At 38.2% G+C, this 14,237-nt stretch overlaps 1 protein-coding gene across 2 annotated transcripts; it reads right to left on the bottom strand.

Moving 5' to 3' along the window:
* Nucleotides 1-416: 416 nt before the first annotated feature.
* Nucleotides 417-9,634, bottom strand: LOC113034264 (G-protein coupled receptor-associated protein LMBRD2B-like). Of its 2 annotated transcripts, none has more exons than XM_026188678.2 (18): nucleotides 9,505-9,634; nucleotides 8,627-8,854; nucleotides 8,300-8,406; nucleotides 6,842-6,940; nucleotides 6,053-6,220; nucleotides 5,746-5,956; nucleotides 5,583-5,657; nucleotides 5,376-5,480; nucleotides 5,059-5,239; nucleotides 4,532-4,713; nucleotides 4,125-4,258; nucleotides 3,809-3,914; nucleotides 3,614-3,711; nucleotides 2,802-2,905; nucleotides 2,565-2,611; nucleotides 2,344-2,452; nucleotides 1,135-1,228; nucleotides 417-1,007 (listed from the first exon to the last, which is right to left on the bottom strand). In XM_026188678.2, the coding sequence occupies exons 2-18, from the start codon at nucleotides 8,798-8,800 to the stop codon at nucleotides 944-946; spliced, it is 2,058 nt and encodes a 685-aa protein (XP_026044463.2). In that variant the 5' UTR covers nucleotides 8,801-8,854; nucleotides 9,505-9,634; the 3' UTR covers nucleotides 417-943. The 2 variants fall into 2 exon arrangements, with proteins under 2 accessions (XP_026044463.2, XP_026044464.2); XM_026188679.2 differs by having other exon boundaries at nucleotides 9,454-9,580.
* Between the last annotated feature and the right edge of the window lie 4,603 nt (nucleotides 9,635-14,237).

Raw genomic sequence — 14,237 nt, 5'->3', positions numbered from 1 at the left:
GTATGCATTGCACTAGCAAAAGTCAGGGGCCCAAGGTGGACGTGGCAGAGCTGAAGATCCTCAGGAACAGCTCAGGTTGAGTGGTGTGGAGAAAAAGTTAGAGAGGCAATCTTTTTGAGAGGGATAGTGGATATATTGGACAAATTATGTCATTAGGACATGCAGAGGGCTGCAAAAAATACATGTAAAAAAACAAAACTAAAACTCTGTACACTCATGGAGTTACAGTATAAACCTCTCCATATATTTGCAAACAATTGTCTTGCAATAATTATCTATTTAAAAGAAAAAAAACAACAACCCTCAGGTCATAAAATAAAATAAACATTGTGACATTTGAAAAAAGTGCTATAAAGGACATCTTGGGATGCTGTTTTATATATTTTAGGCCACTCAAAATCCAACAGCAGATAAAGTACAAGCAAAAACATTATGTTTTATTTATACAATAACAATTGAACAGTTCAAAATTGTATAAATAGATGCCTGGAGACTGCACCACATGAAAATGATGCTATTTAGCAGATACAGTTGAAAACACAACTTTAAACGTGTTTATGTTTTTGATATATTCTCTATGACACTTTGCTTTAGGCACAGAAATTGGATTTCAAATTAAATAAATATAAAATCTATGCACATACTATGAGCTCTGTTATCCACCAATTTTATTATAAAACATAACAATATCAAGCATGCATTTACAGACATGTGTTAAGTTCTTACAGTTACCAATCGCTATGAATACCACCAAAAATGCTTGTGATATAAAACCCTTTATTAAAGTTATATTTTACATCTATTAAACATCTTTACTTTTTTTTTTCTTAAGAGTGAATTATCTGCATTCAGACTTCCCTTTGAAGAAAATGTACCATTTGAATCATTTATTCTATTTGCAGCACATATTAGCTTTTTGATTTCCCTCCAGGTCCTTCGTGCGTCACACGTCGTCAAACACGCCCTTCACTGGAGGTGACAGAGTGAGGTAACTTCCTGCTGTGGATCTACAGCATTAAACACAGTGATACAGTGTGACAGAAAGGCACTGTTAGCATTCTTTTAAAACACAATATTATTCAGATTTATTTTAACACTAACCAACTATATTCTTGGTACTGAATGACATCATACCTTCTGTTGGGCGACTCGTCATCACTGGAGTCTTCCTGCAGTAAGCCCGTCTGCTGCTCGTCAGCCTTTTCGTTTCTTCTGGTAAATGTGACAACTGTGAATACAGAGAAGAAAAGATGCACAACACTAGTAAGCAGGTTGACTTCTTCTACAAGGGGTGGCTATAGCTCCAGAGATAGAGGTCATCTACTAATTGGAAGGTTAGCAGTTCGATGTATGCATTCACAGAAAAACCGTACCTGTATGACTGGGTGAATGACACAAGTTGTATAATGAGTGCTTAAGTAGAGTAGAAAAGCACGATATAAAAACCAGTTTATTTACCATATAAATCATGATAATCCATCAAAACTCCATGTTTGGTGTAATTCAAAACAAAGGGGAAAGGTGGTGACATGTTAAAAACTCTAGAAATGTTCTTCGTAATAATCATCTGCAGCAAAGAAATGACCGTCATCTACCATCTGCTAGATATTTATATATGTAGAAATATATATAGATGTAAAGCAGGCAGTTGTTCATGTGCAGCGTATTAGGTTCTTGCCACATAATTTGAATCAGATTGAGATCTTGAATTTGACTGTAATTTTACAACACTTTGATTCCAACTTGTTGCTGCTGCTCAGAATCATTATCTTGTTGCATTACCAAGCTACAACAAGGCTTTAGCTGTCAGACAGATGGCCTCACATTTAACTCTAGAATACTTTTTGTACAGAGCAGTTTGTGGTCAACAGGTGCCCAGGTCCTGAGGCCCAAATCATTACACCTGCACACCATGCTTGATAACTTGTATGAGGTGTTTTCCTGCTGTGTTTGGATAATAAAATATAAACCAAAGCCATGCTGCCATGTTCTTTTTAGAGAAAAGAGGCCTTCTTGTGGCAGCACTTCCAAACATGCCATACTTGTTCAGTCTTTTGCATAGATTCCTGTATGATAAGTTCTTTTTACTTGTGTCATGTTCATAGAAACCTAAGAATAACTTCCTGTGGGAACACAGGGGTGGTGCTTCTTCCAAAGAAACCCAACCAGGCAAGCTGTAAAGCCTGTATGGATATGTATCTCATGTGGGTGAGGTGCCCTAGGTCTAAAATTATAGATTTTTAGTTTCTTGTATGAGCAGCAAGTTAGGTGGACAAATATCGATTTAAAAAAAAGTGTGAAGAAAATATTAGATAGATGTAGTGATATGAGAAAGAGCCCTACCACTTTTCTTGATCTTTGTTACAGGCTCCTTCTGGTTATCCTTTAACTCAGTGTAACCAGCTCTGTTCCGCCCAGTGGCCCCATCGACACCATACCGCTCCCTCCACGCCTGAAGCACAAAACAAAGTAGGCACACTATACACACAAACCAGTAGAACCGGCAAGCCAATAGGCTGGATAGATCTTCTTGTCTTGAGCAACTAAAGAAAGAAAATATCTACCCATCTTCGATTCTCTCCATCTTCAGCTCTTTGTCTTTTCCTTCTTTCTACAGAAGAACAAATTATAAAACATACAGTGCAAACATGACAAACATACAAAAAAACATTTTTCATAGGTTACTATAATAATGCATGAAAACATTAACTGTAAAAACCTGGATATGTTTAGCTGCCAAAACTGCTCTGATGCACAGAAACTTCAGAAAGAGTAAGCAATTGAACTTGTGATCAAATTACCTCTTTTGATGAGTTCCCTGCCTTCATCCACCAGGTCAGAGATCAAATCATCATCAGTGATGTACTGATGGAAGCCCAAGCGGTTCAAACAGCGAGACCCCAGACTACAAAACAAAATGATTGACATACATACTGTAACACATAAGTTCTTGTACTCAAGACAAAAACGTGATGGGTTTTTCAGAGCAGATTCCTTCTGCAAAATGGCCATTTTATTGCTCATAATTAACCTTCATCTTAAGTGTATCAGAGTAATAAAAAGTATAAAACTACTACATCTCTACCGTGCAATTTGTGATAAACAGGTGGGTAGTGTATAGCTGGGATGATTTTAACCACACTGGATTAAATTGGCAAATAAAGGGCGTGATAATGTGTTTGGAAATGTGTTTGCACTACAGATTCTGGACAAAAGCAGAATTCAGTAGAAAAGCTAAAGTCCTATCAACTCTACTTCAAACAATGAGTCCAACAAAAAATTAAATTGCTATTTTTAAGCATAATTTAAATAACAAGTGTTTTATACTTATACAATATTTTACATCATGAGTCACAAAACCATCAACGCTTCAAGGATTATAGACAAGACAGATTTTTACTCTATTATGAGATAAACTGTAACAATGTTACTTACTCTAACAATATTATTAAAACTTGTTATTTGTTCCATAGCTTTCTTTAAATATATTATAAGTTCTCATATTTCTCATATTTATAGCTGTACTTATACATCTTAAATCAGCCATTGGACTATTTTTAGGTGGGAAAAATACACAAGAATGTGCAAAAGTTGTTAGAGATTGCTGGTTTACTTGTAATATGTAGCAAAGCACAGCAGCAATACCAGCATGGGATAATAGATGTAGAACCCATCTGATATAAATGACAGCAGCTGCATAGAGCCCATAATCTGATAAAAAAGACATAAAGAAAAGAAAAACACACATTTAATTTACAGGTACAAATGTCTGTGTGTGTGTGTTGATACGTGAATTTGTGGAACCCACAGAGGTGTAAGATGTCTGTACTCTGTTCTTGTGTGAGATGGCAGAGTCCATGTGAATCATTCCCAGAAAGTTGAGGCATAAAGGTGGAGTGAGACGACAAAATAACCTGAGTCATACAGGGAAAAAGAGAGAGAATATTAAAATTAGGACAACACAAATTAAGCATACCAGACTGAATTGTGCTTCCTGTTTGGAAAGTCTGACCTGTAACCTATCGTTCCATTGATTTGAAACCAAAATGCAAAGATGTGTTTGACTAACTAACTTTCCATTTCAACTCACTTCATCCCTTATAGTGTAAATATGCTGCACATACATGCCACTGAACAGCAGGCTGTAAGCATCAGTCTGGTGATGTGGCACCAGGTAATAGTAGTTGAAAAATCGTATCCTGAAAACTGTGGAGTAGACGCACACGCACATGAACAGGATACCCACAAAGCACACCATCTGTTGGAGAGAAAAAGGAAACACGTTTGAAGGTTAGGCTTGAACTGAAGAGAACAAAATAACCAACATGTTTATGTTCACAGCAGATTTCTGTTGGTTTTAAATAAAATAATAATGTGGGAGTCCAAGTGTTTGAAAGGCAAACTTTTGTTTCTTTCACCAATTTTCTGGCAAAAAGAAAAAAAAACTTTAAATAAATCAAAATACTATGTCACTCCTTGTAGTAACGTCATTCTAACGGGATTAACGCTGACAGCACTAATACATACTCACCTCAATGCAATGATAGTTGTACCATTTTTCAGCCAACTGAATAAAGACCGCAAACAGAGAAAGGACGGGGTGTGTGCTGAAGAAGGTGCACTCAGACCAGATTACTGCAGCGGAGAGTAAGCACAGGAGGACGGCCAGCAGCCTGCAGAGGCCCTGTCTGAGCACACACTCCCAAAACCACTCTGAACACACACACACACACACACACACACACACACACACACACACACACAAAACAAACAAATATGCGTGTAAGTGCAAACTCACATTTATGTTATACAAAAAAAAGGCACATGACTGCCGCGAAGAATTTATTATTAGACCGAGTGTCCCTAAAAGTTGCATGTTGTTTGCCAGACGACAAACAGTTCAAAAAAAGAGAAATATTCTTGTTGCTAACTGAAAACAAACCACAACTTTCTATTATGGCAGATATTCAAGAACATTTTTAAGGCTGTATTAGATATATCATCAATGCCATAATAAGTTTTACTTTTAATACTCCATGTGGGAATCTGAGAACTCACCTACAGTTGGAGTGTAGATGAACCTACGGATCCAGCCACGGTGTGCTAAAGGGAAGCTGTGGGTGAAGTGTCGGAGCGAGCTGTTCCGGCTTTTTGCTACATCTTCCAGATGAAAGGCCTGCTCTAACAGGATAGACCACTGAACCTGAGTCTGATTGTGTCTTTGCACTGCGCTGACCACCTGAAAACACACACGCAAATACAAAACATACAGGAAAGATGGGCAAACACTTTTTACAGGCATTTTAATGTGTAATCATATTTTTTTGCTTTATTTTTTTTTAATTCACAGTGCAATTTTAAAAAGAATTAATTACTTTTTCATGAAGTTTAACTAGGACTCTTTTGGTGGGAGCGGCATTCTGGTCCACGCGAGAGATTTCCACATTTATTCCCATCTCTTCTTGGTACTTTGTGGGACACTGAAGTGAAATGACACTCAAATGAGCCCAGTGTACAAGCTGAAAATGCACAATATATGCATGAGGAAAAAATTGTTTGTGGAATTTGGTTTCATTTCTTACCTTTGTCAAAATTATGTCCACATACTTCCTTAGAAAGTGGTTTTGCCTGACAGAGGCATGGATGCCTGCAACCTCCTGTTAAAAAAAGCAGATTATTTTTGTAAAGAAAAAAAATTAATATGCTGCAGTTTATTCTTTATTCTGTTTCAAGGTTAACCCTTGCCTCCATGACATCTGCAAGTTTCTCATCTGCCTCTGCCTTCTCAGTAGCCATCTTTGCTACCTTGAAGTAGCTCTTGGATAGCACGTAATTGTGGAAAGATGACAGCCAATAAGACCGTGGGATTTCCACCAAGCCATAGCCTAGCAACAGGACCAGGAGGAAGAGTCCCCAGGTGTTGGCAGCTGTAATCCCTATGGTCTGGAGGTCCGCCCTACATGATTTAAAAGAAAGAAAGTAGATTATGCTGATTATGCTAACCAGAAAGCACAAATTGAAATATAGTGCATACAGTTCCAACTCGACTTACAAGGTCAGTTTCCACTTTAGCTGAACAGCCACATAGATGAGCAGAGCGATGAAGATGAGAAGGTATGAGCCATAATAAAGTGCATTTTCAATTAAAGCTGTTTTGATCTTTCCAACCACTGAGAAAGCTCCTGAGCGTGCATAAGACTGCATAAAGGGCAACAGCAGCCTGCATGCTCACACAGAGAACAGACAGAAAGAAACAGAGAGAAAAGGAAAGTCAAAACATTTTTTAACTTAAGGTAGAATAGTGTGTAAAAAAAAAGAAAAAAGAAGAAGAATGAATTAGAGCCCAACTGATATAGGAATTTTTTCACCGATTATTGCTGATTTAAAAATTAAAAATATCAGCTAATATTTTTTGGAGACGCATTACAGATAAACACATTTCCTTAACATTTTTAATATTTAGTTAGTTAGTCAGACTCATTACTAAGATAATATGATAACTTTTTTCAAAACAGTCTGGTTTTAATGTCACAACAACTCATTTGCACTCTGCCTAAGCCTGATCAGACCCCATAACCCTTTTTTCCTGAGTGAACATCGGCAGGTCCGTTTTCACATCGCAAAACTATGGCATCATAACAATGTGACTGGTCACATGAAATGATGAATCCAGACCAACAGTAACTATGATGATCCAGGACCAACACCAACACAGAGATATCAGATACACCTATTGCCAACAGGGAGGATAGAGAGTGCCCTCTGGTGGAACACTTAGACATCCTGACTCCTAACATGGGACGATTTATTTATCGTATGTTTATGAGTAAGAGGATCTTACCATGTAAGAAACTGAGACGTCCAGTATACAACTCTCCAAAACACTTCGAGGGTGTCATTTGGAATATAAGTCCAAGGCTCCTCACACTTGCCTGGTGGACTGAAGCGCACACAGAAGATTAAAGAATTAGAGAAAAAAAGCACACTGGAAGCCAGGTATAAAATTCTAAATGCTCAAAAGCCACATGATACATCATCACAACTTTAACACAACCACACCTTGAATCCATAAAATATACACAGTATGGATTTTGTTGCCATTTCAAAATCACTCATTGCCCCTAAAAGGTTCAGTGCCCCCACATTTCATGACAGATTTCTAATAAAAAATAGCTCCAATAAAATAAAACAATGTACGAACTAAATGCGGTAACATTTTTGTAAAGAAGTATTACTCCTGAATTCTAAAACTGTATTTCTCAAAGCTGCGAGAGCCACGAATGGAATTTAATTCACCTCCATTGTATTAGGGTGAAGGGTGAAATCTGAGAGATGACACCGATCAGCCACTGTGTTAGATACACTTGCTCGTTCACGGAAATATCTGATAGGAAGGCAATAGTAAGTTGAATAACTACTCATTTGTGAATTTGGCATAAAATGGTAAAATGGTAAATGGTCTGTATTTATATAGCGCTTTACTAGTCCCTAAGGACCCCAAAGCGCTTTACATATCCAGTCATCCACCCATTCACACACTGGTGATGGCAAGCTACATGTTTATGCCAACATGTATCAACACTTCAGGATGCTGCTGGCTGTGGTGTAATGCTGTGAAGATATTTTCTTGGCAGACTTTCGTCCCCTTAATATCAGCTGAGCATTGTTTAAACAAGAGAGCCTACTGGAGTATCTCAAAAGGTCTCCACAGTCACCAGATCTCAATTCCATTGAGCACCTTTGGAATGTGGTGGAAGGAGAAATTATAATCATGCAAGTGCAGCTGACAATTCTGCAGGAATTATGTGATGCTATCATGTCAGTATTGATAAGAGCGACTTCTTGAATCTATGCCCCAAAGAATTAAAGGAGTCCAACCCATTGCTAACTAGGTGTAACTAATAAAGTGGCCGGTGAGTGTATGTAACACATAAAAATGATGAGTACTGATATCATCTAGGGGAATTACAAATAAGCAAAAAAACGCTGATTCTTAACAGTTTTAGAATACCAAACAAAACAGTAGAGTGACTTGAACTGAGTGAATAAAGTCTGTTCAGTTGTAAGGCTTTACTTGGGCTTAAAGCAATCAAATACATGGAGAAGTCATGTGAAAGATGAGCAAATGAGATTATGAGATCCCCGTGGAATGCTGGCTCCTTTGCTAAACAAACACGGACAAAGTGGATATGTGCAGATCAGCAGATTATCTGCTGTGTTGTGTATAATGCTGCATGGCGGTGGAGCAAATCTGGAAAACTATGGCCCTATTTCTGATAAATCAAAACAACGTCTTTACCTCATAGATGGAAAAGGAGACAAGTTGGCCTCACTCCTACTACTGGGGTTCGTTGGAGTTGCAGTAGTGGTGTTTGCAATGTTAGAATTGCACTGATTGTAGACAGCCTGGCAGAAGAGTAGAGTTTGCACAGTCAGGCAAACACATGTAAAAGTGCAGTGAACATAGTTAATATAAGACCCCAGAGGTGAGATTTGTATAAATAAACACACAGCTCAACCTTACTTAGAGAAATTTTTTCAAAAAGCACATAAAAATCTTACTCTTGCCCACCCCCACCCCCTGAAAAAATAAAGTTACACTAATAAAGAAATTAATGTCTAGTACCATGCTGACATCAAGTGGTAGGATGAAGACGATGAGGAAGCACAGGTACCAGGACAGCAGCGTTCCAAACAGGACCAGCCTCTGCTGCTTCCACAGATCTCCATAACGCTGGAGGAGGTAGAGGGCCAAGAAAAAAACGACCACCACCACAACAGCCAGCGCAGCACCACTCATGATGACTTATAACAAGACAGACATCAAGAGCTCATGACAGCAGACTGAAAAGACCTGGAAACAAAGAGAAAGAGGTGAGTGGTGAAAGCAGACAGAATATCAGCTCTTATCTGCTGGATAACAGAGAGAAACAGACCAGTTGAGATGTGGGGAAACATAAGTGACTAAAATGCAGTAACATAACACACTGCAATGGATTAATTAAAAGAAAGCTTTATTTATTTATAAGAGGAAAAGAAATGAACGAAAACCAGCAGGACCTTGAATTAATACACAAATCTGAAACTCTAGTGTGCCCAAAGATATTCTTTGACATTTCACAAACACTCAGAGAGGTAAGCTACTCTGATAACGTTCAGACCGAACAGAGCGAACAACTGGCTTTTAGAAAGTTTTTCAAGTGGGATATTTTTCACATAAAAAAGCTTTGAATCCTGTTTTCCAGATGTTTTGGAGTGATAACTACTGTTTTCAAGACGTTCATTTAGCTATTGTGGTCATGTTTTCTTTTTTAAAATCCAGAAGCGATGATTTTCGATGCATTTCCGCGCCGTGTTCTCGCACTGTTAACAGTCAATGCTGTGTTTCATTTCATGAACAAAGTAGGCCCACTTTTTATATATTTTATTTATTAGAGCCAGACAGACTCTTACCTGTGGAAGGTTCATTGTCATCAAAAAGCACAAAAAACTTTCTTAACTTACAGTCACATCATATTTCCTGGACGGGAACCCCGACAGATGTATACAACCTTTGAAACTACGTTGCGTAACTAACGTTCGGTACGCCAGATTTGCTGGAGCAGCAGGGGATTCTGGGTATTGTAGGCACTAGTGACTGCTGAGAATTTCATCGACAACGTAACGCCAAGTGAATCATATTTGATACATGAGTTGTTATTGGGGTTTTTTTTTAACTCATATATGCCAATTAATGTTTATTTACTTATTTGATACTCCATTGTTTTTTTGTTTTTTTTAAAAAGGGTAATTATTTTATGGTTTAGGCTTCAGAGTAGACACAAGTAACTCTGTATTTTATAAGCATTATTGCATCACTGGGATCCATTCATACACGTACAGTGTAGACAGGTAGACAGATATGCTCATACAAATGATTGTAGGTTCAAAACCTGAGAAAGATACACAAATATAAACTTTTAAACTGTTGAAAAAGGAAGTAGCTTAATGTTTTTTGTAGTCATTACATTTGTAGCCAGTTTTTTTCTGAACTTAGTTCGAAGGACAGCTACATACTTTGCTAGAATATGTTGTGAGCTGACAATACTATCTTTAAATATACACCGCGTTCCAAATTATCATGCAAATGATATTTTCTCTGATTTTCCTAAATAGTCGATTCAAATGACAGCATGATTTTCGAGTCATCAAGCATTAGAGTATAATTCAAATGTTACTCAACAAACCTCCCAATGAAAACAGTATGTTTTTCAAAAATAAAAAACTTAAAATGCACTGTTCCAAATTATTACGCAAACAGAGTTTCAAAACATTTTAAAGATTGTAGAGAATTGAAAGTGGTCATTTGTTGAATTTGCAGCATTAGGAGATTATATTTACTGAAATCAAAAGCTATTTCAATCAAAAACCTCTTAAAAGGTCAAGTTACATATTAACATAGGACCCCTTATTTGATAGCAGTTTCACAGTTCTTGCATCCATGGAACTTGTGAGTTTTTGGAGAGTTTCTGCTTGAATGTCTTTGCAGGATGTCAGAATAGCCTCCCAGAGCTGCTGTTTGGATGTGAACTGCCTACCACCCTCATAGTTTTTTGCTTGAGGATGCTCCAAAGGTTCTCAATAGGATTGAGGTTAGGGGAGGATGGGGGTCACAATATGAGTTTCTCTCCTTTTATGCTGATAGCAGCCAATGATGCAGAGGTATTCCTTGCAGCATGAGATGGTGCATTGTCTAACATGAAGATGATTTTGTTGCGGAAAGTATGGTTCTTCTTTTTCTATCATGGAAGAAAGTGGTCAGTCAGAAAATCCACATACTTTGCAGTGGCCATTTTCACACGTTCAGGGGCCCCAGCTCTCTCCCTGTGATTCCGCCCCAAGACATGACTCCACCACCTCCTTGCTGATGTCACAGCCTTGTTGGGACATGGTGGCCATCCACCAACCAGCCACCACCATCCATCTGGACCATCCACGGTTGTATGGCACTCATCAGTGAACAAGACTGTTTTAAAACTAGTCGTCATGTAGTTCTGGGCCCACTGCAGCCGTTTCTGCTTGTGAGTATTGGTTAGGGGTAGGGATGGGTGCCAGTATCCGGTGCACCGGTTCTGACATAAACGGTAGTAACCAGACCGAAAAGCAGCGCACATTTCGGTGCTTTTTTTTTTCCTGCGATGTCATACACTTTGGATTCTAGCCAATCATTTTACCTTTCCAAGGAAGTAGGCGGGCCCAGGTACATACGTTCTTTTAGAGCAGAGCTACAGATTAAAAATGCCCAAAGCGAAGCGCTCAAAAGTCTGGCTGTACTTCACAGCAAAAGATGCAAACTCAGCAGCCTGCAACAAGTGCTTTAAGGTGATACTGTGATGACGGATGATGATGGCAGCAGCAGCCGTTCTTCTCTGAGTGAGTGGCTTAATGTTGTTCGTGTGTAATTTACATTGAGTAGGCTAACCACGTTATTACATTAATGCATGTAAGGTGAACTAGCAAACACCGTTGTAGTTACATGCTGTCTTCTTGTTTGATAGAGTGATACCATATATGCCCTATAGCTGCAAAAAAGGCTAACATTGTTATCTTTTTACAACCCCCCCCCCCCCAAGAAAAAAAAACAACAGCAAAACATGAGAGGTTTTAGGTCAAAGTTTGTGTTTTCCATTGTTTAAGCACCGGTTCCAACCAAAGGAGGTATGTTGTATCAACAGAAAAGGCTAACTTGGTTATCATTTTGCAGAAAAAAAGAGACTTCTAAAAATAAAAACATGAGAGATTTTTGGACCAATTTTGTGTTCTCCTTTCTTTAAGCACCGGTTTGAGCACCGTTTGAGCACCGTTTAAGCACCGGCACCGTTTCACAAGTAACGGTTTGGCACCAGTATTGGCTAAAACCTAAACGATACCCATCCCTAGTTAGGGATTCCCAAATAGAAGGTTTATGCACAATTGCAAGTCTCTGGAGGATCCTACATCTTGATGTTCACAGGGCTCCAGAGGCACCAGCAAATATCTGTTTGCTGCTTTGTAATGGCCTTTTAGCAGCTGCTCCCCTAGTCTGATGTATTTGTTTGGCAGAAACCTTCGTCTTTGTCCCTTTATCTGCACGAACCCATGTGTGCTCTGAGTCAGCCAGAAATCTCTTAACATTATGGTGATCACGTTTAAATTTTTGTGAAATATCTAAGGTTTTCATTACATGTCCAAGGCATTCAACTATTTCACGCTTTTCAGCAACAGAGAGATCCTTTTTCTTTCCCATACTGCTTGAAAATTGTGGTCTGCTTAATAATGTGGAACATCCTTCTTTAGTGGTTTTTCCTTTAATTGGGCTCAACGGGCAAACTAATGATCATAGGTGTCCAAGGTTGATTTCAGTGATACAAAGAGTCCTGAGACACAATTCCATCCATGAGTTTAACTGAAAAACAACTTATTTCATCTTTATGCCACTTAAACACAATTTGCATAATATTTGTGTAAGTAAATAGCAGAAATAACCAGAAAATCTTTGCAGTAGTGTCTTATGAGGAAACCTCACTCACCCCACTTTTTAGTACAAGATATAGGATGAGGAAAGAGCAGAACAGAGTCAAGAGGCTGGAATGTGGACAGAGAAGCAAGCATATGAATAATGTGGCCATAATTCAGCATAAAAAGACGTGTGGATTGCACAGCATTGAAAGAGAAACATAATGGTGTTCTGTAGAAGACAGAAACAGTTTTTGTCTCCAGAGACATGCATATTCTGTATAGCACAAAGCTACATAAGGACAGGCTGAAATATAACAAATGAAACAGAAACAAATGATGCTGCTTCTTATTATTATACTCCTGATTCTGAATTTAACAGAGTGATACAATTTATGAAAAATAAAATTCATATGAACTTCAAAATCTATCACAGGTTCATATACAAAATCAGCCACAGGCTGATTGAACTTTTTTTTTTTTTTTGCTTTGATTAAATTGCAAAGTGCTGGACCTGAAAGGAAAAGGTAATTTATAATGATATATTTCTGATATACTACGACTAATGAGCAATATTTTAAAACAGGACATCTTCTTATCTTCTTTTTATATCTTCTTGTGATATCTTCTTTTTCTTTTGCTAAATCAGTAAGACACAATTCTTTTTCATATTTTTTAATCCAACATACATATTTTTTCAGATATGCATTCTGATATGATATAAATTAATTTCTGTCTGTCCTTGCAAACTACCTTTTAAATCCATTGGTTAAAGTTGTGTTGGTTTTCATGCACTTCTAATTGCAACACAGGCAAAAAATGCATAAATCTTAATTCTTGCAACACAGACAATTATTCTCTAAACTTGGTGAATCTTGAAAAAGAAAAACTCAAATCACTTTTTCAGTTATGTTTTCTTCTGATCCCGTGCTCCTCTTCTCCTCCACCCTACTCCCTGAAACATTTGTACTTATATCCAGATAGAGTGCTGACTGAAAGCGACACAGAATGCTTTCAGTGCGTTTCAGTTGTGGAGGTACAACCATAAATAAGGGTCGTCAGCGTACATGGGTCCAAGTATGTTTATGCACACAGCTCGGTGCTCCAGCAACAAGTCCATGTGGCCCAGCAGATCCAGACACAGATGTTCAGTGAGATTCACTAAAACGGCCCAGCCTTCAATTGCTCTGGTCACACCCAGTGCATCCAACAAAACTGACCCAAAAATGTCCAGAGAGGCTGGCCAGTCCTCTAGAAGACTGTCTGTTAGCTCCATTTTCCTGTGTCTCGTTTCTGCAGTGCAAGGCTTATTGGCCTGGTTCAAACTGTTACAGCACAGATAAAACCCAGTGGCAGGTGCTTAATGAGGCCATCTGTCACACCCCCCCCCCCCCCCCCCACCCTCCCAATCCTAAAAGGATTAAAATAATTAGGTGCATGACCATTCAAACCTGTTTGAATGAGATTCAATCCTTCAGTCACTGTAGAATATATGTATGTCCTAATCTCATTGATCAGATACATTCTTCAAATCTGAGGCAGAGATTATCCTGATTATTATTATTATAGCATCACCATCTAACTGGAGGCTAAGGTTATGTATGTATATACTCATTAAAATTATTATTAATGTGTAATAAGATCATGTTTTCACCAGGTTATTAAAATGAGCAGCTCGTCTACTCACAGCAGCTCATTTCTTAACCTTATGAAGGGACATTTGCTGATTATAAAGACTAACAACGTTTTACGTCACACATTTT

This window comes from Astatotilapia calliptera, chromosome 12 (assembly GCF_964374335.1).
Source record: "Astatotilapia calliptera chromosome 12, fAstCal68.1, whole genome shotgun sequence".
Lineage (NCBI taxonomy): Eukaryota > Metazoa > Chordata > Actinopteri > Cichliformes > Cichlidae > Astatotilapia > Astatotilapia calliptera.
The sequence above is the reverse complement of the archived record's forward strand: the minus strand, read 5'-3'. Positions and strand labels throughout refer to the sequence as shown.